The sequence below is a fragment of the Ovis canadensis genome, chromosome 5 (assembly GCF_042477335.2).
Source record: "Ovis canadensis isolate MfBH-ARS-UI-01 breed Bighorn chromosome 5, ARS-UI_OviCan_v2, whole genome shotgun sequence".
In the NCBI taxonomy this organism is placed as follows: domain Eukaryota; kingdom Metazoa; phylum Chordata; class Mammalia; order Artiodactyla; family Bovidae; genus Ovis; species Ovis canadensis.
In genome coordinates this window covers 20,157,863-20,181,851 of record NC_091249.1, presented here as the reverse complement: position 1 = coordinate 20,181,851, position 23,989 = coordinate 20,157,863, and the positions used below count along the sequence as shown (strand labels likewise).

Sequence of the window (23,989 nt, the reverse complement as noted above, 5' to 3'; positions counted from 1 at the left end):
CATGGACTATAGCTTGCCAGGCTCCTCTGTCCATGGGGATTCTCCAGGCAAGAAAACTGGAGTGGCTTGCCACGCCCTCCTCCAGGAGATCTTCCCAACCCAGGGATTAAACCCAGGTCTCCCATAGTGCAGGTGGATTCTATACCATCTGAGCCACCAGAGAAACCCATTGGATTTAGGGCCTACCCTAAATCCAGGAGGATCTCATCTGAAGATCCTCAACTTTGTTACATCTGCACAGACCCATTTTCCACATAAGGGCTCATTCACAAGTTTGGAGGGTCAGGACTTCATGTATCTTTGGGGGGGCCACCATTCACCCCACTACACACAGGGTGGGGCCTGGCCCAGGGGGGAGGTGGGAGACTCGGAGGAGGGGACCACACTGTTTCAGGTGTGTGATGTGGGGCCTTGGCCGTGCTGGTGAGATCGTCAGGCTCCAGCTAGTCTTCAATGGAGAAGGTAAATTGTTGTACCCAGCCTTGAGGACCTCCTGGGCACCACACCCCATCTGGGCTTTGGGATGCCGGGGTCACTGTGACGTGCTGTGAACACACCAGGCACTTTCGGTGTCCTCCAGAGCCCACAGCATAGAGAAGATCACTTGAGAAGGAATTAAGGAAATAATTTAAACATCAGAAAGTGACAGGAAGGGGACTTCTCTGGTGGCTCAGTGGTGGAAGAGCCAGGCTGCCTGTGCAGGAGACACAGGTTCATCCCTTTCATCCCTGGACTGGGAAGACCCCACGTGCTGTGGAGCGACTAAGCCCGTGCACCACAGCGACTTGAGCCGGTGCACCAGGGCCCATGAGCAGCGACTCCTGAGCCCGCCTGCTGCGACTGCTGAAACCCTGCCCCTAGAGCCTGTGTCTCCAAGAGAAGCTGCAGTGAGAAGCCTGTGCACCACCCCTGGAGTCGCCCCTGCTCACCACGGCTAGAGAAAAGCCCGAGCAGCAATGGATACCCAGCACAGCCCAAAATAAAAACAAATAAATAAAATTTATTTTTAAAAAAGAGCAAGTGACACGAAGAATACAGCATGAAGAGGGGAGTCAGGGTTCATGCTTGACTACTTCAGCCAGGGCGGTTGGCATGGGGCACCCTGCACAGGTGGTCAAAGAAGGAACCAAGCTTGCAAAGCCTAAGAATTCTGGAAGACCTGCTCCAGGCAGAGGGAACACCAGGTGCAAAGTCTGGAGGCAGGATCCTCCTGCACAGAGTAATGGTAAATCCCTCTTACTCAGTCCTTTTACTTGGTCAGGCATTTAATACACTTGACAGGTATTAGGCCAAGAATCCTATTGTTTCCCCATGTACGGAGGCATTGCCACTCTGGGCCTTGCTTCCTGTTTGTAAACGGGGTGATGGCAGTACCTACACTTTGCTGAGCTGCAGAATACTTGAGAGGTTGTGACTTTTAGCCTTCTGATTCAAAGTAAGGAAACTGAGGCCCAGAGAGGGCAGGATCTGTGGCACACAGTGGGTAGGTGGTACCAAAGCTGTCAACTCCAGGCCACTTCTTTCCTCTGGGTTCTGCTGGAGCTCAGAGCTCTGGGACAGACACTTGAGGAATCAGTGTTTGTACAAGGCTCTCAGGTGATGTCTTGCCCCATCTCCTAGACTCCTTGGGGATTTTCTGTGCTGGCCCCCACTCTTGGAACTTGTTTGTTCCCCTTTCTTCCTTGCAGTGATAGTGAAGTTGCTCAGTCGTGTCCGACTCTTTGCAACCCCGTGAACTATAGCCTACCAGGCTCCTCCATGGGATTCTCCAGGCAAGAATACTGGAGTGGGTTGCTATTTCCTTCTCCAGAGGATCTTCCCGACCCAAGGATTGAACCCAGGTCTCCTGCATTGTGGGCAGATGCTTTACCCTCTGAGCCACCAGGGAAGCCCAATGCTGGGCTGGAGGAAGCACAAGCTGGAATCAAGATTGCCGGGAGAAATATCAATAACCTCAGATATGCAGATGACACCACTCTTATGGCAGAAAGTGAAGAAGAACTAAAGAGCCTCTTGATGAAAGTGAAAGAAGAGAGTGAAAAAGTTGGCTTAAAGCTCAACATTCAGAAAACGAAGATCATGGCATCTGGTCCCATCACTTCATGGGAAATAGATGGGGAAACAGTGGAAACAGTGTCAGCCTTTATTTTTCTGGGCTCCAAAATCACTGCAGATGGTGATTGCAGCCATGAAATTAAAAGATGCTTACTCCTTGGAAGGAAAGTTATGACCAACCTAGATAGCATATTCAAAAGCAGAGACATTACTTTGCCAACAAAGGTCCGTCTAGTCAAGCCTATGGTTTTTCCAGTGGTCATGTATGGATGTGAGAGTTGGACTATAAAGAAAGCTGAGCACCGAAGAACTGATGCTTTTGAACCGTGGTGTTGGAGAAGACTCTTGAGAGTCCCTTGGACTGCAAGGAGATCCAACCAGTCCATCCTAAAGGAGATCAATCCTGGGTGTTCTTTGGAAGGACTGATGATGAAGCTGAAACTCCAATACTTCGGCCACCTGATGCAAAGAGCTGACTCGTTGGAAAAGACCCTGATGCTGGGAAGGATTGAGAGCAGGAGAAGAAGGGGACGACAGAGGATGAGATGGTTGGATGGCATCACCAACACAATAAACAAGGGTTTGGGTGGACTCAGGAGTTGGTGATGGACAGGGAGGCCTGGCGTGCTGTGGTTCATGGGGTCGCAAAGAGTCGGACACGACTGAGCGACTGAACTGAACTGAACTTCCTTTCAGGGTGGGTATGAGTCAAGTTTGGGAGCTTCCCTGGTGACTCATATGGTAAAGAATCTGCCTACAATGTGGGAGACCCGGATTTGAACCTTGGGTTGGGAAGATCCCTTGGCGAAGAAAGTGGCAATCCACTCCAGTATGCTTGCCTGGAGAATTCCATGGACAGAGGAGCCTTGAGGGCTACAGCCCATAGGGTCATAAAGAGTCGGATACGGCTGAAGCAACTGAGCATGAGTCAAGTTGCTGGGCAGACGAAATGCTAATTCAATTCTGATTTCTTATTGATAGTACATACCTCCCTGAGGACAGGACAGCAGCAGAGTTTATTGAGAATGTAAGACATGTCAGGCCCTGTCCTTAGAAGTCTCCATCCATCTCTTTTACCCCCAGTGACCTGGAAGGCACAGAATCTTATTGCCTCCATTAACCAGGAGGCCCAGTGCAGGATATACCCACCAGGGTCCTCTGTATGAGTGTCCTGGGGCTGCTGTAACAAAGCACCATAATCCTGGTAGCTTAAAACAAAAGGAACCTGTTGTCTCAAAGTCCTGGAGACCAGAAGCCAAAATCGGTTTCTGGGGACTCCAGGTGTCTTTAGCTTGTGGCTGCATCTCTCCAGTCTCTTCCTCTGTCTCCCCAGGGTTTCTCCTTTGGGCCTCTGTGTTCTCCCTTCTTCTTCTTCTTTTTTAAGATCAATACTTCTTGGCCACTCACATCGCTAGCATGCAAGATCTTAGTTTCCCAACCAGGGATCGAACCCACATCCCCTGCACTGGAAGTAAGTGCGCTGTCTTCACCACTGGACCGCCAGGGACGTCCCTCTCTCTTCTTATTTTTTTAAAAGCCATTCACTTTTATTAATAACCATGTATTACTTTCACACATAGTTGAAATAAAACCTTTTACAAGCCACGGTATGATCCGTGATTAAATACAGATCAAAAGTACGGAGAAATATATTCATTTTTTGATATAAGGATGTGAGATTTGTGATTTTTACAGCTTACCGAACAAAGCCTAGGAAGCACTTCGCAAGCATGGTATACACTAATTCCATGCCTTTTCCAGGAAGGGTTTCTTACGTTTCTAGATTATCGCTGTCTTTACTTCAACATTTTCAAGTAATAATCATGACTTGTGTTGATATTATAAGATAGATCAAGAGTGCAGTGACCTGTCATTGCGTTCTTCTTACAAACCAAGGATATTACTATTGAAACATTACAGCCAGCTTCTGTCTTACTTTAATACATGGAAAGATTAAATGATCACTGATATCATGGCAACCTGCAGATATTCCACGTCAGTGAGAAATACCTCCATTTAGATGCTCATTGTACACTTTACATTATGGTATCCTTCATCTTCTAATGGAGAATAGATAGAAATGGTTGCAACACAATGTAGAAAGGCTAATCTTTAGTAAACCATCAGAAACCTGTGTTTGCAAACCCTAGAAACAAAGCATGAACGTGAAAGTGAAGTCGCTCAGTTGTGTCCGACTCTTTGCGACCCTGTGGGTTGTAGCCCACCAGGCTCCTCTATCTGTGGGATTTTCCAGGCAAGAGTACTGGAGTGGGGTGCCATTGCCTTCTCCACCTCTCTCTTCTTATAAAGATACCTGTCAGTGGATTTAGGGCCCATCTAGGCAATCAGGAAGACCTCATCTCATATTTACTTTAGTTATATCTACAAAGACCCTGTTTGAAAATAAGGTCACAGTCTGAGGTTCCAGGTGTACATGAATCTGGGGGACACTCTTCCACAACTGCAGTCCCAGAGACGGGAGAGACTGGGTCGCAGTCAGGCCAGCCTGTGGGCCACCAGCATTGTCCTTACATTCCAGGCCCTATCTCTAGTGCTAGAATTACAGCTCTGGACACAACAGACAGACAGATGGGGTGCCTGCTGTCATGGAAACAGACAAAGAACTTAGGAAACCCACAAGGGAAGAACTGAAGCCCACAGCTTCAGGTTGTGATGATTGCTCTGAAGGAATAAAACCATATTGGGGTGGGAACTGGGACTGTATTTACCCACCGTTACACACTGCTGGCTAGCAAATTACCCTTGAGCCTCAGTGAGGGGCTAGGGCAGAGTACTCCAGGCAGTGGGAGCTGTGCAAAGGCCCTAGGGTAGGAACCTTTGACTTGCTGAAGATCAGGAAAGGAGGCAAGAGCAAGCTGGGGGAATGAAGGGTGAAGAGGTGGTCAGATGCATGGGGCCGGTCCATGCTGGGCTTCCCGGGACACAGGGAAGGCATTTGATTAACAAAACAATGGGAGCCTTTGGAGAGTTAAAGTATTATTTTTTTAATTGATTTTTAATTTTTTTTTAAATTTTTTAAAATTTAGGGAATTCCCTGGGCAGTCAAGTGGTTAGGACTCCATGCTTCCATTGCAGGGCACCCAGGTTTGATCCTTAGTCAGGGATCTAAGATCCTGCAAGTCTCATAGTGTGGACAAAAAAAAATTAAAAAATTTTAATTTTTAAAATTGAAACATTTTATTTCAAACTAACATTTATTGTAAAATTTTATTTTATTTTTTAAAATTCTGTATTAAAAATGTTACTCTGGAAAGTTCAAGGCTGCAGAAGTAGAAAGAATAATGTAATAAGCCCACGTGGCCAACCCCACAGCCTTCATGATCTTCATATGATTGTTTCCTCACCTCCGCCCACTTCCTTCTCTGTCTGAATCTCAGTGGCGCATGTTTTCATCTGTTAGTTTTCCAGAGTATAGCTCTGGAAGGCAAGGACTCCCTTTTTTAACCTTGCCACAGATAGGTGTCACAAGTTTCAGTAATTTTTGTTGTAGTAAAATGCATATAATTTACCATCCGCAACATCGAGTACATTCACAATGTTGTGCAACCATTAGCTCTAATTCCAGAACATGTCCATCACCCCAAAAGGAAACCCTGTCCCCACTAGCAGTCATTTCCCATTCCCCCTTCCGCAGCTCCTAGTAACCACCAACCTGCTCTGTCTTCATGGATTGCTTCTGAGGTGTAATTTACCTATAATAAAATGTACCCATTCTAAGTGGTCAAGTGGGGCTTGGGGTATCACACCCAGGTTACCACCACCATCAAGATATAGAACATTCCTGGGCTTCTCTGGTGGTCCAGGGGTTAAAAATCTGCCTTGCATTGCAAAGGATGCCAGTTCAATCCCTGGCCAAGGAAGATCCCACATGCCGAGGGCCACATGCACAGCTTCTGAGCTTGCACTCTAGAGCCCTTGAGCTGCAACTCCTGAAGCCCACCTGCCCTGGAGCCAGTGCTCCACAACCAGAGAAGCCACTGGAATGAGAAGCCTGTATACTACAAATAGAGAGCAGCCCCCACTAGCCACAACCAGAGAAACCCCACACACAGCAACAAGACCCAGTGCAGCCACAAACAAATAAACATTTGTAAAAGTTGGGTTAATCGCTTCAGAAAGATATGGGACCTTCCCATCTCCCCAAGGACCTCTCCTGCCCCTTTGCTGTTGGTGTCCCTGCCCTCCGCCCCAGGCCCCCACTGATCTGCCTTCTTGCACTTGACCAGGTCACCTGTCCACAAGAGGTGCTCACTGCTTCTGGGTTGAATGATGGAAACTCTGCCTTTGGACTGGCTGCCAGGAGGGGACAGGATTCTGGGCTCCATGTTCAGGGATGTGAATACAACCATCCAACCTCTGTTTACAGAGCACAGACTATGTGCCAGGCTCCTAGTCAGATGCAGAGGGAGTTGCTTCCTCTGGGGCCCCTCACCAGGTTGCTGCAAACAGTGGCTTTGATGAAGGGAACCCTCCAACTGGAGATGTTCGCTTACAAGGATCCATTCAGCCACCAAGAGTAACAGGGCAGGAACCCAAAGGGACCTGGTGGGCAGGAAGCTGCCCAGGACTCCTTGTCCTTGCTCTTCACATCTGTCTCCATTGCTGGCCCCTAGACAGACAGGCCTTGCCCCGAGACCCTATTCATGTGTGGCTGCTCCTGCCTTTGCCAAGGATCTGACCAGAGCCTGGCCAGCTGCTCCCTTTGGTTGCGAGGTTCAGGCCTGGCCTGGGAGCCCCAGACACTCCTCCCTTCCTCCAAGTGTCCCATGCAATTATTTGTGGCAGGCTCACTCTACTCCAAGAGGATGAACCTTGGTCTGTCTCCTCCACTGCCGTTTCTCGGGCTGAGAATGAAAAGACAGAAGTCCTGTCTACCAGGAGCAGGGAGAGACAACTCAGAGGCAGATGGTGAATGGGTAAACTGCATTTGGCATTTGTGTGTGTGTGTGTGTGTGTGTGTGTGTGTGTGTGTTTTAGTTGCTCAGTCATGTCTGACTCTGCTACCTCATGGACAGTAGCCTGCCAGGCTCCTCTATCCATGGAATTCTCCAGGCAAGAATACTGGAGTGGGTTCCCATTCCCTTCTGCAGGGATCTTCCTGAGACCAGGGATTGAACCCAGGTCTCCTGCATTGCAGGCAGTTTCTTTATCATCTGAGCCACCAGGGAAGCCCTTTAAAGACTGTAAGTCCGTGTTAAAAAACAACAAAGCAGGGAGGGGACTTTCCTGGAGGCCCAGTGGTTAAGACTTCACACTTTTACTACAGAGGCTGTGAGTTTGACCCCTGGTGGGGAACTAAGATCCCACATGCTTTGAGGTATAGCCAAAGAATAATAATTTTTTTTTTTTTTAAATAGGGGGGAGTTCCCTGGTGGCCTAGTGATTAGGAGTCCATTCCTGCTTGGGAGAGTGACATCCCACAAACCATGCCCCGCAGCCAGAAAACAAGACAACAAAGCAGGGACCCGGGAGGGAAGAGGAGGGGGTGGTGCAGTAACAGGTGGGCGTCCAGGAATGGCCACCTGAGCCAAGACCGCACAGAGGTGGACGAGGAGCCACTTGGATGTTGGGAGGAGTGGTCCAGGCAGAGGGCAGAGCCTGTGCAAAGGCCCTGAGGTGGAAGCCCGCCAGGTGTGCTCAAGCAACAGCAAGGAGACTGGAGTGAGTGAGTGAGGGGGAAATCTGTGGGGAGGATGGAGGGGGAGGAGGGTTGGGTCTCTCTAGGCCTGGCACACAGCAGGTGCTCCCCATCTGGGGATGAATGGAGTAGTCTGTGCTCCTGTGCTGGCTGCTGGAGAGGGCAGGCACACCAGGTCCTGAGTTCAGGCAAGAACAGCCATTCAGTTTCTGTTTACTGAGCATCTGCTACATGCTAGGCTGCTTGGCTGGAGCAGAGGTAACTTCCCTGGCTGCTCAGAACCCTGGGGAAAATGGACTCACAACAGGGTGGCTTCAGGGGTTTTGATGGGGGGCCGTGGGTAAAGGGGGTTGGGGAGGGCTCTTGGGGTGGACAAGAGAACATTCCCTGAGCCCAGCCAGCACGCAGTCCGGACTGGCCCCCTTTGGGACATGATGGGGGAGCAGTGGGCACAGCACAGGGCCCGAGGCCTGGATGGCTCCCTGGGGGAGGAGGTGAAAGGAGTCACCGGAGAATGAGCAGGTGTGTAGGGCTGTGCTTAGCTCAGTGTGCTGGCAGCAGACGTGTGTGCAGATGCTCTGGCTGAGCCAAGTCACAAAGGCCACAGGATCCTGGTCCCTTCCCAGGGGCAGCTAGAGGGGCCCTCCAGGGACGCTCAGGATGTGCAGCTTGACCCAAACAGGAAGTCTCATAAATCTCTCAGAACCCTGACCTCTTGTTTTTAGAAACTGCGATGCAGGTGGCTGTGTGGATCCAACCTCTCCTCTAACAGACCTTCCTGACCACCCAAGACCTTGTCTTCCTCCATTCCCCAGGTCCAGTCCGACCCCAGGACCTTTGCACTGGCTTTGAACCTGGCTTTACACTCACACCACTGCTTTTCACTTCTGAGGCCCTGCACAGGCCTTACCTACCTGGCTCTCTCCGGGGCCATCACTGCCTCCATTCTGACCCATGTCACTCTGACAGCCTTGTCATCATCTAGCACTTTCCTCATGCTCATTCATTTATGTAGAGGGGGTTTCTCTCCTGGGAAAACTATGAGCCTCGAAGGGTTGGATCTAGTCATCTCTGAGCCAAGAATGCCCAGCGTGCAGTAGGTGCTGGTACCAAGAAAAAAAGAAATCCTGAAACAAAAATAAAGCCAATTAGATCTTCTAATTAAAATATAAATAAAGCCAATTAGATCTTCAAACTGAAAAAAAAACAAAACACAGTAGGCCCTGATACACATCAGCTGCCTTCATGAATTAAGGACAGAGGGGATGAATGAATGGATGAAAACGCTGAGGTCTGTTGTGAATCTGTTGAGTCTGAGGAAGCCATTGCAGGGAATTAAGGAATCAGCGCAGAGGAAGTAGTAGGGACACAAAGGATGGTTCTGATAACCAATTTGATGCTAAAACTGGTGGGACACAATAGCCAGATGAAGCCTAAAGAGGCAGCAGAGTCAAGACCACTTGTATTGGTCAGGGCAGAGGAAGCTGCTGTAACAAACAGGTCCTCACTCATCAGTGGCTTAACCCAGCACCAAGTTACCTCTCAGAGCCAGGGGCTCTGCATGGTGGGCCAGGGAGCCTGATAAAGCCAGGAGACCACTTGTTTCTTGAGCTCCTACACTAGGAAATTTTGGCTTTCTCGGTTCGTGATCTAAAAGCCATCACTTTTGCTTTAAACAATACAAACAAGTTCAAGTCTCACTCATCTCAAACGGCCTGGTGTCAGCGATGGCTGCTCATCCCAACAGGGTCATTCAGGAGGCTGGCTCCTTCTCCTGGAGTTCTCCTTTCCCCTCTGACGTCTGATCGCCTTGTATCCGCTGTCAGGTGGGGACAGAGGAACAGGACACCTGCCACTGGGGCCTCTCACTAGCCTGTCTCCTGGCCCCACCTGGGGCAGAGGCAGCTCCCCGCCTTAGGTGGGGGCACCCGAGCTGGATGGCCCAGTCACCTCAGCCTAGTGCCATTCAGTGACTCGGGAGTGGGGCAGCCACGCAGCTCAGGGATGGCCCCAGGGCTCAGCTGAGGCAGGCAGGGCATGAGGAGTCCAGGCTGGAGGCTGTGTGGAGTCAGCATGGGGTACTCTGGATCCCTGGTAAGGAGAAAGGAGGACTGGGCCCTGGCTCCTGAGGGTCACCGGGCAAGCTGTGATGCGGGAGGACAGGGTGAGTCTGATTAACACTGCATAGCCAGCTTTGAGAATCCGCCTCCTTCTGGGCTGGTTGGGAAATAGCCCTTTGCCCTTAGTCCTCCGAGAGACCCGGCACCCCAAGCATCCTCTTTGAACCCTCGCCGCCCTTAGGGAACTGGGGTCTCTTCCTCTGCCCTCTCCGTGTGGGGATGCCGAGGCTTGGGGAGGTATCCTGGGGTGAGTGGGGCACCCAGTGACACCGGCTCCTCATCCCCCCTGCCAGCGGCCTCTCCGTGCTGATACGCGTGCGCCTGGAGCTGCGGCGGCACCAGCGCGCGCGCCACACCATCCCGCAGATCTTCCAGGCGGTGGTTCAGCGGCAGCCCGAGCGCCTGGCGCTAGTGGATGCGGGCAGTGGTGCGTGCTGGACCTTCGCGCAGCTGGATGCCTACTCCAACGCTGTGGCCAACTTGTTCTGCCGGCTGGGCTTCGCGCCGGGCGACGTGGTGGCCATCTTCATGGAGGGCCGGCCTGAGTTTGTGGGGCTTTGGCTGGGCCTGGCCAAGGCAGGTGTGGAGGCCGCGCTGCTCAACGTGAACCTGCGACGGGAGCCCCTGGCTTTCTGCCTGGGCACCTCGGGCGCCAAAGCCCTGGTCTTCGGAGGGGAGCTGGAGGCGGGTGAGGCCGGGTGTGGGTAGCATCTTGTCGGTGGGGGCCTGGGGCTGCTCAGGGCAGGGAGACAGTGCTTCCCCGGCCCTGGAAGGGGCACCTGTCCATCTTCAACCACGACATGTTTCGTGCTGCAGCGGTGGCGGAGGTGAGCGGGCAGTTGGGCAAGAGCCTGGTCAAGTTCTGTTCTGGAGACGTGGGGCCTGATGGCGTCTTACCGGACACCCAACTCCTGGACCCGCTGCTGAAGGAGACCTCCACAGCCCCCCTGGCGCAGCCCCCTGGCAAGGGCATGGATGGTGAGTTCAGGTGGGATCCCCCTGCCTGTGCCTATCCTGTCCCCTCGTCCCACCCAGCCCGGCCTCTGGTCCCCAACACCCGTGTCTCTCTCAGATCGACTCTTCTACATCTACACGTCGGGGACCACGGGGCTGCCCAAGGCTGCCATCATCGTGCACAGCAGGTGAGGGGCTCGTGGGTGTTGCCCACCCTGCTTCCGCCACCCCCCACCCCCACCCGCACTGGAGAGCCACTCCAGGTCGTCTCTAAGGCTTGATCCTCCTGCCTCCCTCCCCACCCCAACCCCCCCCCCCCCGCCCCGGCCACCCGCCCCCCCCCCCCAGCTCTTGTTGAGGATATTGTGGGCATCTTGAACTCAACTGGGTAAAACCCACAGCCCATCTCAGGACCCAGTGCTGTCCTCTGTCCCTCCTCAGCCTCCGCCTGCCCCCAACAGCCCTCCTCTCCTCCACGACCGGAGGACATCCCAACTCATGCCAAACCGCCCTGTTCTTACCTTGGCCCTTGGATAAAAAGCCTCATTCGTGTTGTGCGCCACCTGCTGCTTCTCTGATGCCATTTTCCTCCTCTGCCTCTTTGCTCGCTCTGTCCTCAATTCCTCCAACCTGCCAGGCTGCTTCTGACCTCAGGACCTTTGCATATGCTCTGCACTTCACCTGCTTGCCCTTCCCTAGCTCTCCCCACAGCTCCTTCTTACCAGGTCTCAGTCACCTCCCCAGCAAGGATACCCCAGCCTCCCTGGCTTTGTCCCCTTCAGCCTCTCTCTGTTGCTCTGTTATATTCCTCATGGCACCAAGCATCCTTTCCTTTCTTTGTTGCATGTTCCTCACCCGCCAGCCTCTAAGGCCCCTAAGAGCTGGGCTGGCTCCGCCTGGGTCCCTACTGTGTCCCCAGTACCCAGCACGCTGCCCCCCCAACTCCCACGCTTTTCTCGGGGACGTGGGCCCCAGCCCCTGCACTCCCTGCTCCGCAGGTACTACCGCATCGCGGCATTTGGGCACTACTCCTACAGCATGCAGGCAGCAGATGTGCTCTACGACTGTCTGCCCCTGTACCACTCGGCAGGTACCACGGGGCGGCTCGGGCGGGGAAGGGGGCGGGGGACCGGGGACCCCTCACCGAGTCCACTCTCTGCAGGGAACATCATGGGCGTGGGTCAGTGTCTCATCTATGGGCTGACGGTGGTCCTGCGCAAGAAGTTTTCAGCCAGCCGCTTCTGGGATGATTGCGTCAAGTACAACTGCACGGTCAGGCCCCGCCCCTCTTTCACCCCTACCCTCCTCCCACCCGTCTGCCTTACTTCTCTGAATGGCTGCCTTGCAGGGACGGGAGGGGGCTCGGAGGGGGTCATCGGTGCTTTATGCTCTCTGTCGGGCCAGAGACTAAACCTTCCACATGTAAGCTCCTTGTATCCTCATAGCTGCTTGGGAGCAGGCAAAGGCATCACACCCATTTTGCAGGTAGGGAAACTGAGGCTTCTAATGCACTTAGGATTGGACGCAGACTGCCTGAGCTCCTTAAGATGCTACCTTCCACACACCCTGTGCCAGAAAGGTTTTCCCTGCTGGTAGCTGCAGGCAAATGGGTGGGTCATGCTTCCTGGTGGGGTAAGCATGAGGCAGAGGTGGAGGGCATCCACTGTCCTGCAGAGCAGGTAGGGGTTAAGACAAGTCCTTTCCTCCCCTCTGCCCTCCTCAGTGCAAGGAGACAGCCGAAAGGTTTCCGTGCCATGGTGGGGCTGGAAATACAGGTGCTAGTACCTTCCTCCAGGTGGAGGAAAGAGTGAGAAGGGGGTGTGTCCAGAGACTGACAAATTGGGAGGTACTGCCCTCACCTTGAACAGGCGGGGGCTGGGAGGGGTTCAGCCAGTTGCCTGAATCACACAGTAGGGCAGGGTGGGGGCTCTGGGCTGGCATCCTGTGGGGTCCCTCAGGGTGAGGGCTGTGCCATGCTCTGCTTCTGAGGATTTTATGTTCTACTTGGAGGTGTGTGTGTGGGGGGGGGTCTTGGGAAAAATTGCTAATCTGAATCTTGACATGGAAAACAGTCCATTTGATTAACTTAATTATTGACAGTTGCAAATACAAATGCGGACAGAAACGTTTAGGGGCTTCCCAGGCACCCATCCTTCAGCTCCAGAGGAGTCAGATACCCTGTCCTCCCCTCTCCGCCTCCCTACCCATGTCCCTCCTCCAGTCTTATGAAGCAGCTCCAGACAGCAGCCTGTTTCCTGCATAGATACCTCAGTAAAACCTCCAAAAGATGATTGGTTTTTTTTCTAATTGAGGTGAAATTTACATAAGATTAGCCATTTGAAGTGGACACTTGAGTGGCATTTAGTCTGTTTACAGTGTTGTGCCACTAGCCCCTCTATACAGTTCTGAAAACCTTTCCATCACCTGAAAAGGAAATCCTGTCCCCACTGGCAGCCACTCCCCATTCCCGCCTCCCAGCCCCATGGCAACCAGGAAGCTTTCTGTCTCTGTGGGCTGGCCTGTTCTGGACATTTCTTGTAAATGGGACCTCTGTGTGGGCTTTTGTGTTTGGCGAGGGCTGTTCTTAAAACAAAAGATCTGAAAGCAGAGTCTCAAAGAGATTATTTGTCCATCCATGTTCATAGCAGATTATTCACAATAGATAAAACATGAAAGCAACCCGAGTGTCCATCCACAGATGAATGGATAAGCAAAATGGTCCATCCCTACAATGGAATATTATTCAGCCTCGAAAAGGAAGAGATTCTGACACAGGCTACAATGTGGATGAACGTTGCAGATATTATGCGAAATGAAATACGCCCATCAAAAAAAGACAAATACCGCCTGATTTCACTTACATTAGGTACTCACAGTAGCTAGAATCATAAACAGAAAATAGAGTGGTGGTTGCCAGGGGCTGGGAGGAGGGAAGAATGGGGAATTAGCATTTAATGGGGATACAGTTTTAGATTTACAAGATGAAAAGAGTTCTGGGATGGATGGTGGTGAAGGCTGCTCAATAATGTAAATGTGTTTAATACCCCTTTAAAAAAGCTACCCAGGTGGCGCAGTGGTAAAGAATCTGCCTGCCAATTGGGATACAGACTTGATTCCTGGATTGGGAAGATCCCCTGGAGAAGGAAATGGCAATCCACTCCAGTATTCTTGCCTGGGAAATCCCAAGAACAGAGGAGCCTGGCGGGCTACAGTCCATAGAGTTGTTGAGTCGAACATGACTGAGGGACTAAGCATGCACACACAGAAAAATTACTAAGATGGAAAAAGAAAATGCTAAGGTGGTGAATTTTACGTTATGTGTATTTTACCACGATAAAATAAAGAGGAAAAAAAAAGGAGGAGAAAAACCCCACAGCCACATAGCTGCAGTATCATTATCACAGCCCCAAAGCGACAGGATTTCTCAGCCGTCAGGAACCCGGACACTGATCCCCAGTGTTTTACCATGTCAAAAATATGGGTTTTCTTGTTTCTATATATTTTTTAAAATTTTTAATTAGATAAAACCTACACACAGCAACTAGTTGATGTTTCTTGTAAGATTCCTTGTCTCTCTCTCATTCTGTCTCCTTTTTCTCCCTCCCTCCCCTTATAATGTTTTTATTGAAGAAAGGGGGTTTGCCCTGTGGTGTGTTCCCAGTCTGGGGATTGCTGCGAGGTCCCTTGACATACTCCTGTCACTCGGGTATTTCCTGTACCTTGGGAGTAGGGTTAAGCCCAGCGATTTTTTTTTAAATCTATTTTTAAGAATTGAAGTGTAGTTAATTGACCATGTTGTGTTAGTGTCAGGTGTACAGCAAAGTGATTCCGTTATATACATCTATTCTTTTTCCGATTCTTTTCCATTACAGGTTATTGCAAGGTATTGAGTATAGTTCCCTGTGCTATACAGTGTGTCCTGCGGTTATTTTATATATAGTCGTGTGTATCTGCTAATCCCAGAGTCCTAGTTTATCCCTTCCCACCCCTGATCCCCTTTCATAACTATTAGTTTTCTATGTCTGTGAGTCTGTTTCTGTTTTGTAAATAAGTTCATTTGCATCGGTTTTTTAGATACCGCACGTAAGTGATATATGATGTTTGTCTTTCTCTGCCTGACTTACTTCATTTTATATCGTACTCTCTAGGTCCATCCACGGTGCTGCAAACGGCATCATTTCGTTCTTTTTTTATGGCTGAGTAGTGTGTCTGTTCCATTGTGTATACGCACCACATCCTCTTTATCCATTCATCTGTCAATGGACATTTGGGTCGCTTCCCTGTGAACACTGAGATGCATGTATCTTTTCAGATTAGAGTTTTGTCCAGATATATGCCTGGAAGTGGGATTGCTGGGTCATATGGTAGCTCTGTTTTTAGTTTTTTAGGGACTGTCTGCGCTGTTCTCCATAGTGGAAGCTCAGCATTTCTCAACTGCAGTGCTGTGGAGACTTGGCTGCCTTGTTCTCTGTGGTGGGGGCCACCCTGTGCACAGTAGGATCTTTAACAGCATTTCTGGCCTAAAATCGCTGGATGCCACCAGGACTCCACCTCCCAACTGTGATAATTAAAAATGTGTCCAGACATTGTCAAGAGTCTTGGCCATGGTTGAAAACCACTGCTCTAGACAGATATTTGATTGATTCAACGTCTACTTTTTTGTCTGGGGCTCCCTGTGGGTGGTGTCATGGCCTCCTACTGGGAGGCCCGAAGTGTCTGGTGGTCCCTCTCTTTGTCCTTGACATGCATATGGTGCATCGGGCTTTGCTCACTGTCTCCAGGCCCCTGAAAGGCTTCCGTTCTGTTTCCTTGAAGAGTTATTTCTGTGACCAAGAGAAAGCATTGGGGAGCTCTATAAAGGTTAGATAGGGAGGAATCCTCAAGTGAAAGTCACTCAGTCGTGTCCAATTCTCTATGACGCCATGGACTGTAGCCCGCCAGGCTCCTCTGTCCATGGAATTCTCCAGGCAAGAATACTGGAATGGGTAGTCGTTCCCTTCTCCAGGGATCTTTCCTACCCAGGGATCAAACCCAGGTCTCCCGCACTGCAGGAGGATTCTTTACCATCTGAGCCACCAGGGATGCCACCAGGACTTAAGAAATGCTGCTGGGTTCAGAAATCCCATCTCATGGCTGTTGGGTGGGGGAAACTGCATGGCTGTTTTTTTTTTTACAGCAGTGGGTGCTGGCCCAGATCAACTGGCCAGCTGTCCTCATCAGAGGCTGTAATCTGCTTTCTTGGCTGCATAAAGCAGGTGGGCAGGCAATAGACAAGTCAACCCATCATCCATCCATGGGTATACAGTTCCTATGTCTCCCTGTCCGTTTGGGTGTGTACATTTGCAGTTGTAGCGGGGGTCCCAGGTTGACAATTCACTCCTAGCTTCTGCCCAGATGCTGCCCCGCAGGCTGGAGGTCACAGCATGGGGCACCTGGTGTCTCCCTCTCTGAGCTGACCTGAGTTGCTTTCCCTTTAGCCCTGGGTCTGTCCGAAGGTCCAGGCCAGAGTAAAGATCAGCTGTTTGACTCTCAGTATGCAGAGCTGGCCTCAGAGCCACGGGGATGTCATTGTCACTTTCAGCTGCCTCCGTGTGGTTGTGTTATCCCTTCCCCAGCCTAATTTCTGAAGAGGACAGTTGAAAGCTGCCTGGGACGACTTGTGATGGTCTGGAGGGCAGCTCTGTTCTTAGGCAGGACTTTGTCAGCTGACAGGTAAAACCAAAACCCTAACCCCAGCCCTAACCTAAACTCTCTTGACGAAAGAGATATAGCAACTTTTGGAACTGAGGAGGCCAAATAGTGGACAGCTTCAGGCACACCTTGATTGCAGTGGGGGGAAGTCTCTCTCTCTCTTGTTTTTCTCTTCCTCTTGATCTCTTCTTTCCTTAGTGGGTGGCTTCCTCTCCACTCTTCCTTCCCCAGGAGGGTTCCCAGCAGCTCCAGTTGACAAACAGCCTGTGTTCCCACCATCCATTAAAAGTCTCAGGGATGATTCTCTTTGGCTGAGCTGTGGTCACATGCTTATCCTTGAACCAATCAGTGTCTGAGGATGGACTGGGCTGATTGGCCAGGCTGTATGACTTGCTCTGCCCTGGAAATAGGGTGGGCTGGGCCACCAAGACACGTGAAGTAGCGGAGGGCAGAGGGAGAGAAACCATCAGGGGTCTCTGATCTTGCCTTGCCCAGGCTTGCCTCCTGGTGATCTTCGCCCAACTGTATCTCCTCTCTGGGTTCTTGGTGACTTCACCTTCAATAGAGAGTGTTGGGAAGATTAAACAGATGAGCTCTGTGTTCGACAGGCCTGTATTCATCAGATCCACACCAAGTCCTGCTCAGCCTTGGTGGCATTTGAACTGAGACCTGACTCTCAGTGCGTCAGAGGGAGGAGTGTCCTAGGCAAAGGGCACGGTATGTTCAAAGGCCCTGAGGAGAAGACCCATGTGACAAGGGCCGAGTGAGCACAGGAGCTGGAGAGACACAAGGTAGTGAGGAAGGCAGGGCCAGATGGAGCTGACCACAGGTCCAATTCTATAATGCGTTTTGGTGTGAGCACTTTGAAGCTATGATTGCCATGATGCTTCATTCTGAACATGTAACCGTTTCATTGAGACTCTGGAGCCAGGAGGCCAGATTCCAATCAGATTTTACCACATTATCATTTGGTGGGCGCTCACTGTCTGTGAGCATCTGTAAAGTGGGGAGGGTACATTCAGAAGCCCACCTGAAGATGAGGACTCAAGGGCAACTGGGGTATCTGGGAGACGACCCCAGAGGTGGAGCCACAGGAAAGAGAGAGAAGGAGCCGGCGGAGAGGGGTGATCAGTAGGTGACTCCCTGAGCCACTGGGGCTAGGTCTGTGCTGTGACTTCAGGGAAGCCACAAAGAACATGACCTGACAGTTATCCCACCCCTAGATCAGAGCTGTGGGCCGGCAGCCTGAGCTCAGACAGGGCTCTTTGCGAGTGCATAGGTATAAATGGTCTGGACTGTTCTGCTGTCAATCTTTAAGGCCATTTTGCTCCTAGCCCCAGATGGGAGGAAGGAGGTTGTTGGGTCTGGGGGGCCTCCAGCCCGCGGCAGCCTCCGCTCCCAGTGGGCTCCTCTCGGCCCCAGCTCAGGCGCCCACTGCTCGCTTCCCACCCCTCCCCCAGGTGGTCCAGTACATCGGGGAGATCTGCCGCTACCTGCTGAAGCAGCCGGTGCGCGAGGCGGAAGGACGGCACCGTGTGCGCCTGGCAGTGGGCAACGGGCTGCGGCCGTCCATCTGGGAGGAGTTCACGGAGCGCTTTGGCGTCCGCCAGATCGGCGAGTTCTACGGGGCCACCGAGTGTAACTGCAGCATAGCCAACATGGACGGGAAGGTGGGCGCTGGCGGGGCGGCCCGGGCAGGGCTAGGGGTTCCGCGAGCACCGCTCTCTCTGCCTCGGCGGCCTGGGTTCCCATAGAACAGCCTGGTTTGTGGTGGGCCTCCCGGCCAGGGTGCTGGGCAGCCTTCCTGCCAGCTTGCTCAGTCACCTGACTGTCGCCCCTGAGTTCCGATTCACAGCGTGGCTCTGTGCCTCAGCTTTTCAGAGGCTCAATTTGTAGCAATAGAGGTGGAAGGGAGAGCAGGGTTCTGGGGGACCCAGGGCCAGGAATGGGGTGCTGATCTACTAGGCAAGTCACTCAGGCTTCTTGGGTCTCAGTTTCCTCATCAGTAAATGGGATTAACAATTTAGGTTTGTTCTGATCATGGAACATCCTGAACTCAGCATTAGCACTCTTTCCCCCTGCAGTAAGCTCTCTGAAAACACGCAGGCGTTTATGATTAGCAAGTATTATCTCTGATATATCCTTGCAGGACCCTCCTTCTCCCTTATCAAGCGTTTCCCACCCAATGTCAGGGACAGGAAAGGAGAATAAAGCAAGCGCCCTGGAGGCAGCATTCTTTTCTGTCTCTTGCTGCTGGGGCCCCAGCATTGGACGACAAGGCCTGGTCCGCACCATGCACATGAGTTGAATGTGCAGCCCCAGGGTACACTCTTGTCCAACCAGCAGAGGTTGCTGCTGTAACAAACATGCCCAACCATGTGCGGCAGTGCAAACCCACTAGATGGGCATTTCTGCTCATAGAGCTGAGCCAGGCAGTGTGCCATGCACTGGGCAGCAGCTCTGCCAGGGTCCCTTCACGGCTTCAGAGTCACTCTGGGCATCCCCTTCCTGCCAGCCTGGAGGGTTTTAAGGACCAAGAAGTGGTGGCCGGCTGGCAGGTCTCCTCACGTGACTGCAAGGGAGGCTGGGAACAGGGAGAGAGGGGGCGTGATTCCTGATGGGAGCCTGCACTTCATAACCCCCTTATTCAGATCATCGAAGGTCACAGAGTTAGTGCTAATTCTAGGCCCCGAGGCAGGAGAGGCAAGGTGTCGGGGGTGGGGGTCGGGGGAGGCCACGCCATATCACTGCAGGGCTCCTCGCTGACTGGGTTGGCCCCATCCCAGGTTGGTTCCTGTGGCTTCAACAGCCGCATCCTGCCCCACGTGTACCCCATCAGGCTGGTGAAGGTCAACGAGGACACCATGGAACTCCTGCGGGATGCCCAGGGCCTCTGCATCCCGTGCCAGACCGGTGAGCAGGGTCCTGTCCAGTGCCCCCCGGGGAGCTAGGGGGCGAACCTCCTGCCCGCCCGGCACAGCCTGAGTGCTGCCTCCTCCCCAGGGGAGCCCGGCCTCCTCGTGGGTCAGATCAACCAGCAGGACCCGCTGCGTCGCTTTGATGGCTACATCAGCGAGAGCGCCACGAACAAGAAGATCGCCCACAGCGTCTTCCGCAAGGGTGACAGCGCCTACCTGTCAGGTGTGCAGAGCCCGGGGGCCGGCTGTGGGGGTGGCGGGCCACCGTCTCACCTCCCGCTCTCCCCTCTGCCAGGTGACGTGCTGGTGATGGATGAGCTGGGCTACATGTACTTCCGGGACCGCAGCGGGGACACCTTCCGCTGGCGTGGGGAGAACGTCTCCACCACTGAGGTGGAAGGCGTGCTAAGTCGCCTGCTGGGCCAGACAGATGTGGCTGTGTATGGAGTGGCTGTGCCAGGCAAGCTGGGGCTCTGGGGGTGGTCCCAGGGTCCTGGGGGCAGCCCCAGAGGAGCCCAGCCAAGAGGAACTTAGAGGTACAGGTGCCCTGGTAGGCAAGACCTAAAGCAGTGCACAGCCTGGACAACCGCTCAACAGGGTGGTGGCCTGGATCTGGAATTATTCCTCATGCCTGATGCTGCGCTTGTTTCCTCATCCAGGAAATGGGCTCATGAAACTAGCTGTGGCTCAAGGTTGCAGCGGAGAAGGCAATGGCACCCCACTCCAGTACTCTTGCCTGGAAGATCCCATGGATGGAACAGCCTGATAGGCTGCAGTCCATGAGGCTGCCAAGAGTCGGACACGACTGAGTGACATCACTTTGACTTTTCACTTTCATGCATTGGAGAAGGAAATGGCAACCCACTCCAGTGTTTTTGCCTGGAGAATCCCAGGGACGGGGGAGCCTGGTGGGCTGCTGTCTGTGGGGTCTCACAGAGTCAGACACGATTGAAGTGACTTAGCAGCAGCAGCAAGGTTGCAGGGAGTGCAGCAGGAGCTCAATAAAGTGTTCACTGCTTCAGCGAGCATTATCCCAGGTGGATAGGGCTGGAGATGAGAAGCCAGAGGCCACCACTGGAGGATGGATCTGGTCTCATGGTGGGGCAAGGGTGGGGGTCTCAGCCAGATCTCTGTCTCTAGGAGTAGAGGGCAAAGCAGGCATGGCGGCCATCGCAGACCCCCTCGGCCAGCTGAGCCCGAACGCGCTGTACGACGAGCTGCAGAAGGTGCTGGCGCCCTATGCCCGGCCCCTCTTCCTGCGCCTCCTGCCCCAGGTGGACACTACAGGTGCGGCCCCTGCCTCTCCGTCCGTCCACTTGTCAGTTTCTCAACCATTTACTTACCCGTTCTGGTTCCGCCCCTGTGCCTGGTCTAACCTGCTGTCCACGGCCAGCTGGCACTATGAGCTGAGCTCTCCTCTCGTCGTATTTGCACGCTTCCTTCTTTCCGTTCCTCACTCCGACCCCACTGGCTGTCCTGCAGTGTTTGGTGCATCTCTTCCTTTTCGGCATTTTTCTGAGGACTAGGAAGTTTGAGCGAATCATCTCACACCTTTGAGGTTTCCTATTCTGTAAATCACCTGCTCGTATCTTTGACCGATCTTAGTATTGTCTCGTTTTTTCTTTGTGATTTACGGGAGTTCCTCCTAATAGTGCAGATGTTAATTCCTTAGCAATTTCAGACATTTAAAATCTCCTCTATTTTGGAATCTGTTAACTTTGTCCATGGTGCCCTTTACTGAAAAGAAGCTTTAATTTTGAAACAAAGGTAAACACCACCATCATCACCTCCGCCCCTGCTTTTTTAATCTTGAGGTTTGTACTTTTCAAGTCTCCTTCCTTATTTTTTAATGGCCAAGCAGCATAACTTGCGGGATTTTAGGATCAAACCTGTATCCCCTGCAGTGAAAGTGCAGAGTCCCAAACACCAGGGAAGTCCCTGAAGTTTCATTAAAAAGAAAAAAAAAGAAAACCAACCTTCCTAATTCTTGAGCACACAGGGATTCTCCCTTGATTTTCTACAAACCCAGATCTTTCACAAAACCCCTCTTTAATTGTCTACTGCATGGAGTGCAAACTTTTTCTTTAAGGCCCAGTAGTAAATATTTTCAGTTTCACGGGCCACAGCCTCTGCAGCAATGATTCATCTCCTCAGCTGTAGGGCAGAAACAGCAGTAAGTAGTGTGTGTGCGTCCAGGGGTGGCTTCCTCAGATGGGGGGTTGAATTTGGTCCGTGGGTGGATCATGGGCCTATAAGTTGCTGACCCCTGACCTCCTGTGTGAGCGACCTAGCCCTTTCACCTTCTTGGTCTTGTGTGGGGTGGACATGTGACAGGCAGGGGGTATACATGGAGTTTGGGGTCACGCGGGGGGTGGTCAGGGAGGCCTCCCTGGTGGAGGGAGCATGAAGCTGAGATCCAAAGGCCAAGGAGGAATCAGGCGGGCAAAATGGGGAAGAATGCTTCTGGCAGAGGGGACAGCGCATTCAGAGGCCTGGAGGTGCCGGAGAGAACAGTGAGCTGGGCCGTGGTGGGGCTCCTGGCAGCCCCCTGCCAAGTTCCCACCCCACCCCCGCCCCTACTGCCGCCCCCGTCCCCACAGGCACCTTCAAGATTCAGAAGACCCGGCTGCAGCACGAGGGCTTCGACCCACGCCAGACCTCGGACCGGCTCTTCTTCCTGGACCTGAAGCAAGGCCACTACCTGCCTCTGGATCAGGGTGTCTACACCCGCATCTGCTCAGGCGCCTTCGCCCTCTGACACTCCTGTGTCGGCCCAAGACTCCGCACCAGGCCCAGCGAGCAAGGCGGGCTGGAGCCAGACGGACAGCCCTGGTCTGTCCTGGGGCAGAGAAGCCGGATGGCAGGAGGAGCCTTTGTTTCCCGGCTTCCTCCTCCTCCTCTCCACCAGCTGGCTGCCACCGCCTGTCTTCCACTCCCGTGTCTGTGTGTCTTGTCTGTGCTCCCCGCTGTCCCTGACTGCCCTCCCCTCTTCCTCCATCTCTCCTCTCCTGCCCACTTCCTGCCAAAAGTAGAACAGACGTTTCTGGGAGCTGCAGTCTGTGTGGGGGCCCACAGCTGTCCTGGGGGCCTCTGCGGGTCCTCCCTCGGAGGGTGGTAAACCCAGAGTGGGGCCGCTCCACCTCCCTCTCAGCTGTGCCTTACTAACAAACCCCACCCAGCCCAGCCCTCCCTAGGTTGCTGGATGCCAGGACATTGTAGCCCTGTGGGAGTTCCAGGCAGCCCCTCTGCCTTCCTTGCTGAATGAGGAGCTAGGGATGGTCTGTCTGGACAACCTGGGTTCAAGGGGGCCTCGGCCCGGGGCCCTTCGGGTCAGCAGGGAATCTGCCCAGCTGGGCCAATTGCCTTTTGCACTTCCTGTCCCTGGTGGCTCTCCCCTCTCTTGCCTGCCTTTCCTGATGCCCCAGAAACTTCTGGAACTGACTGTGACCACTTGGATGTTGCTCCTGCCCAGTTGTCACCGTGGAGCTCCTGCTGGAGGGGACCTGAAGATGGCCCTGCGTGGCTGCTTGGCCCACTGCTCAGATGCTTACACTGGAGGAGGCCTCTTGGGGACCCCACCTGCTGTGGCTGCTGGCAGGACCCAGGGGAATGGCAGCAGTGGATTTGGGGGAGCTGCCAGGTCAGGGGTGGCCTCTGAGATGCCCTCAGGGGTTCCTGCCCCGTTGACTGTTCCCCTGACCTTGCTAGTGACAACTTGGACCCTTGGTTGGTGACATCCCAAGACCACCCCGCCAGGACAGCCCGGACCTTCCCATCAGCTTTGTCGGTGGCTCATCCCAGACACCCATCGGTGGGGCTGGCCACCCAGACTGCTCCCCGTCCCTCCCTCTGGCAGCACCGTCCGGCAGCTAGAACAGCAAGGCCAGTAGCAAATGACCCCGTGCTGTTTCGCATGGGCCTTTTCAAGCACTGAGGTTTTGTTTCCTCGTTGAGTTTAAGAAATAAACCTGCAGAGCGTCTGGTGCCTGATAGGAGCTCAGTCACTCACCTTTTGTCCCCATGTGGCCCAGAACCCTGTGAGTTTCAGAGAGCAGGCCCCTCCCAGGGAACACATGGTTAGTCGCCAGACACGGGCAAAACACACTCGGCCTTTACTGACAGCTCCTGTTGCCTCTTCTCCAGCCTGCAAGGTCCAGGGTCTGGGGACTGGGTAGGGGGTGGAGGGGCCACGGGTTAGAGTTCTTACCACCTCCCTACAGCCTCTGGGTTCTGGCAGGTGCACAGGATGGCCCGGGACAGACGGTATGTCTCGGCAGGTCTGGCCGCCCCTCTCTGGGGGGCCAGCATGTGTGGCTGTAGCTCTGAGTGAGAGCCACCAGGCCTGCGAGGGTAACTGTCTGAGCTGGGATTTGAACCCAGGACATTGAGCTCCAGAGTTCATCTTCTCAGCTTCCTCCTCCAGAATTACAATGTCTGTCTTATCTTGTCTCCAAAGGAGAGAGGAAGAAAATCTTATGAAAATTGCTAGGTGCTAGGTGGGGGCACCCAGGGGGTGACTCTAGGGATGGATGGGGGTTGGATGAGTCCTGGACCAGCCTAAGAATGGATGAACTATTGTTGTGGGGTGCTGG

The 23,989-nt window shown here is 53.0% G+C and overlaps 1 protein-coding gene across 4 annotated transcripts in view; it reads left to right on the top strand.

Moving 5' to 3' along the window:
* The window catches only part of SLC27A1 (solute carrier family 27 member 1), a 39,263-nt gene extending 15,876 nt beyond the window's left edge, over nt 1-23,387 (top strand). For all 4 annotated transcript variants that reach the window (XM_069590652.1, XM_069590654.1, XM_069590656.1 and 1 more), the window contains exons 3-13: nt 10,128-10,522; nt 10,651-10,812; nt 10,907-10,976; nt 11,787-11,878; nt 11,951-12,060; nt 17,940-18,149; nt 19,266-19,392; nt 19,483-19,620; nt 19,693-19,857; nt 20,538-20,684; nt 21,998-23,387. In XM_069590652.1, coding sequence (XP_069446753.1) covers nt 10,128-10,522; nt 10,651-10,812; nt 10,907-10,976; nt 11,787-11,878; nt 11,951-12,060; nt 17,940-18,149; nt 19,266-19,392; nt 19,483-19,620; nt 19,693-19,857; nt 20,538-20,684; nt 21,998-22,155 — 1,774 coding nt within the window. In that variant the 3' untranslated portion in view covers nt 22,156-23,387. The remainder of the gene's footprint in view (nt 1-10,127; nt 10,523-10,650; nt 10,813-10,906; nt 10,977-11,786; nt 11,879-11,950; nt 12,061-17,939; nt 18,150-19,265; nt 19,393-19,482; nt 19,621-19,692; nt 19,858-20,537; nt 20,685-21,997) is intronic.
* The last annotated feature ends 602 nt before the right edge of the window (nt 23,388-23,989 follow it).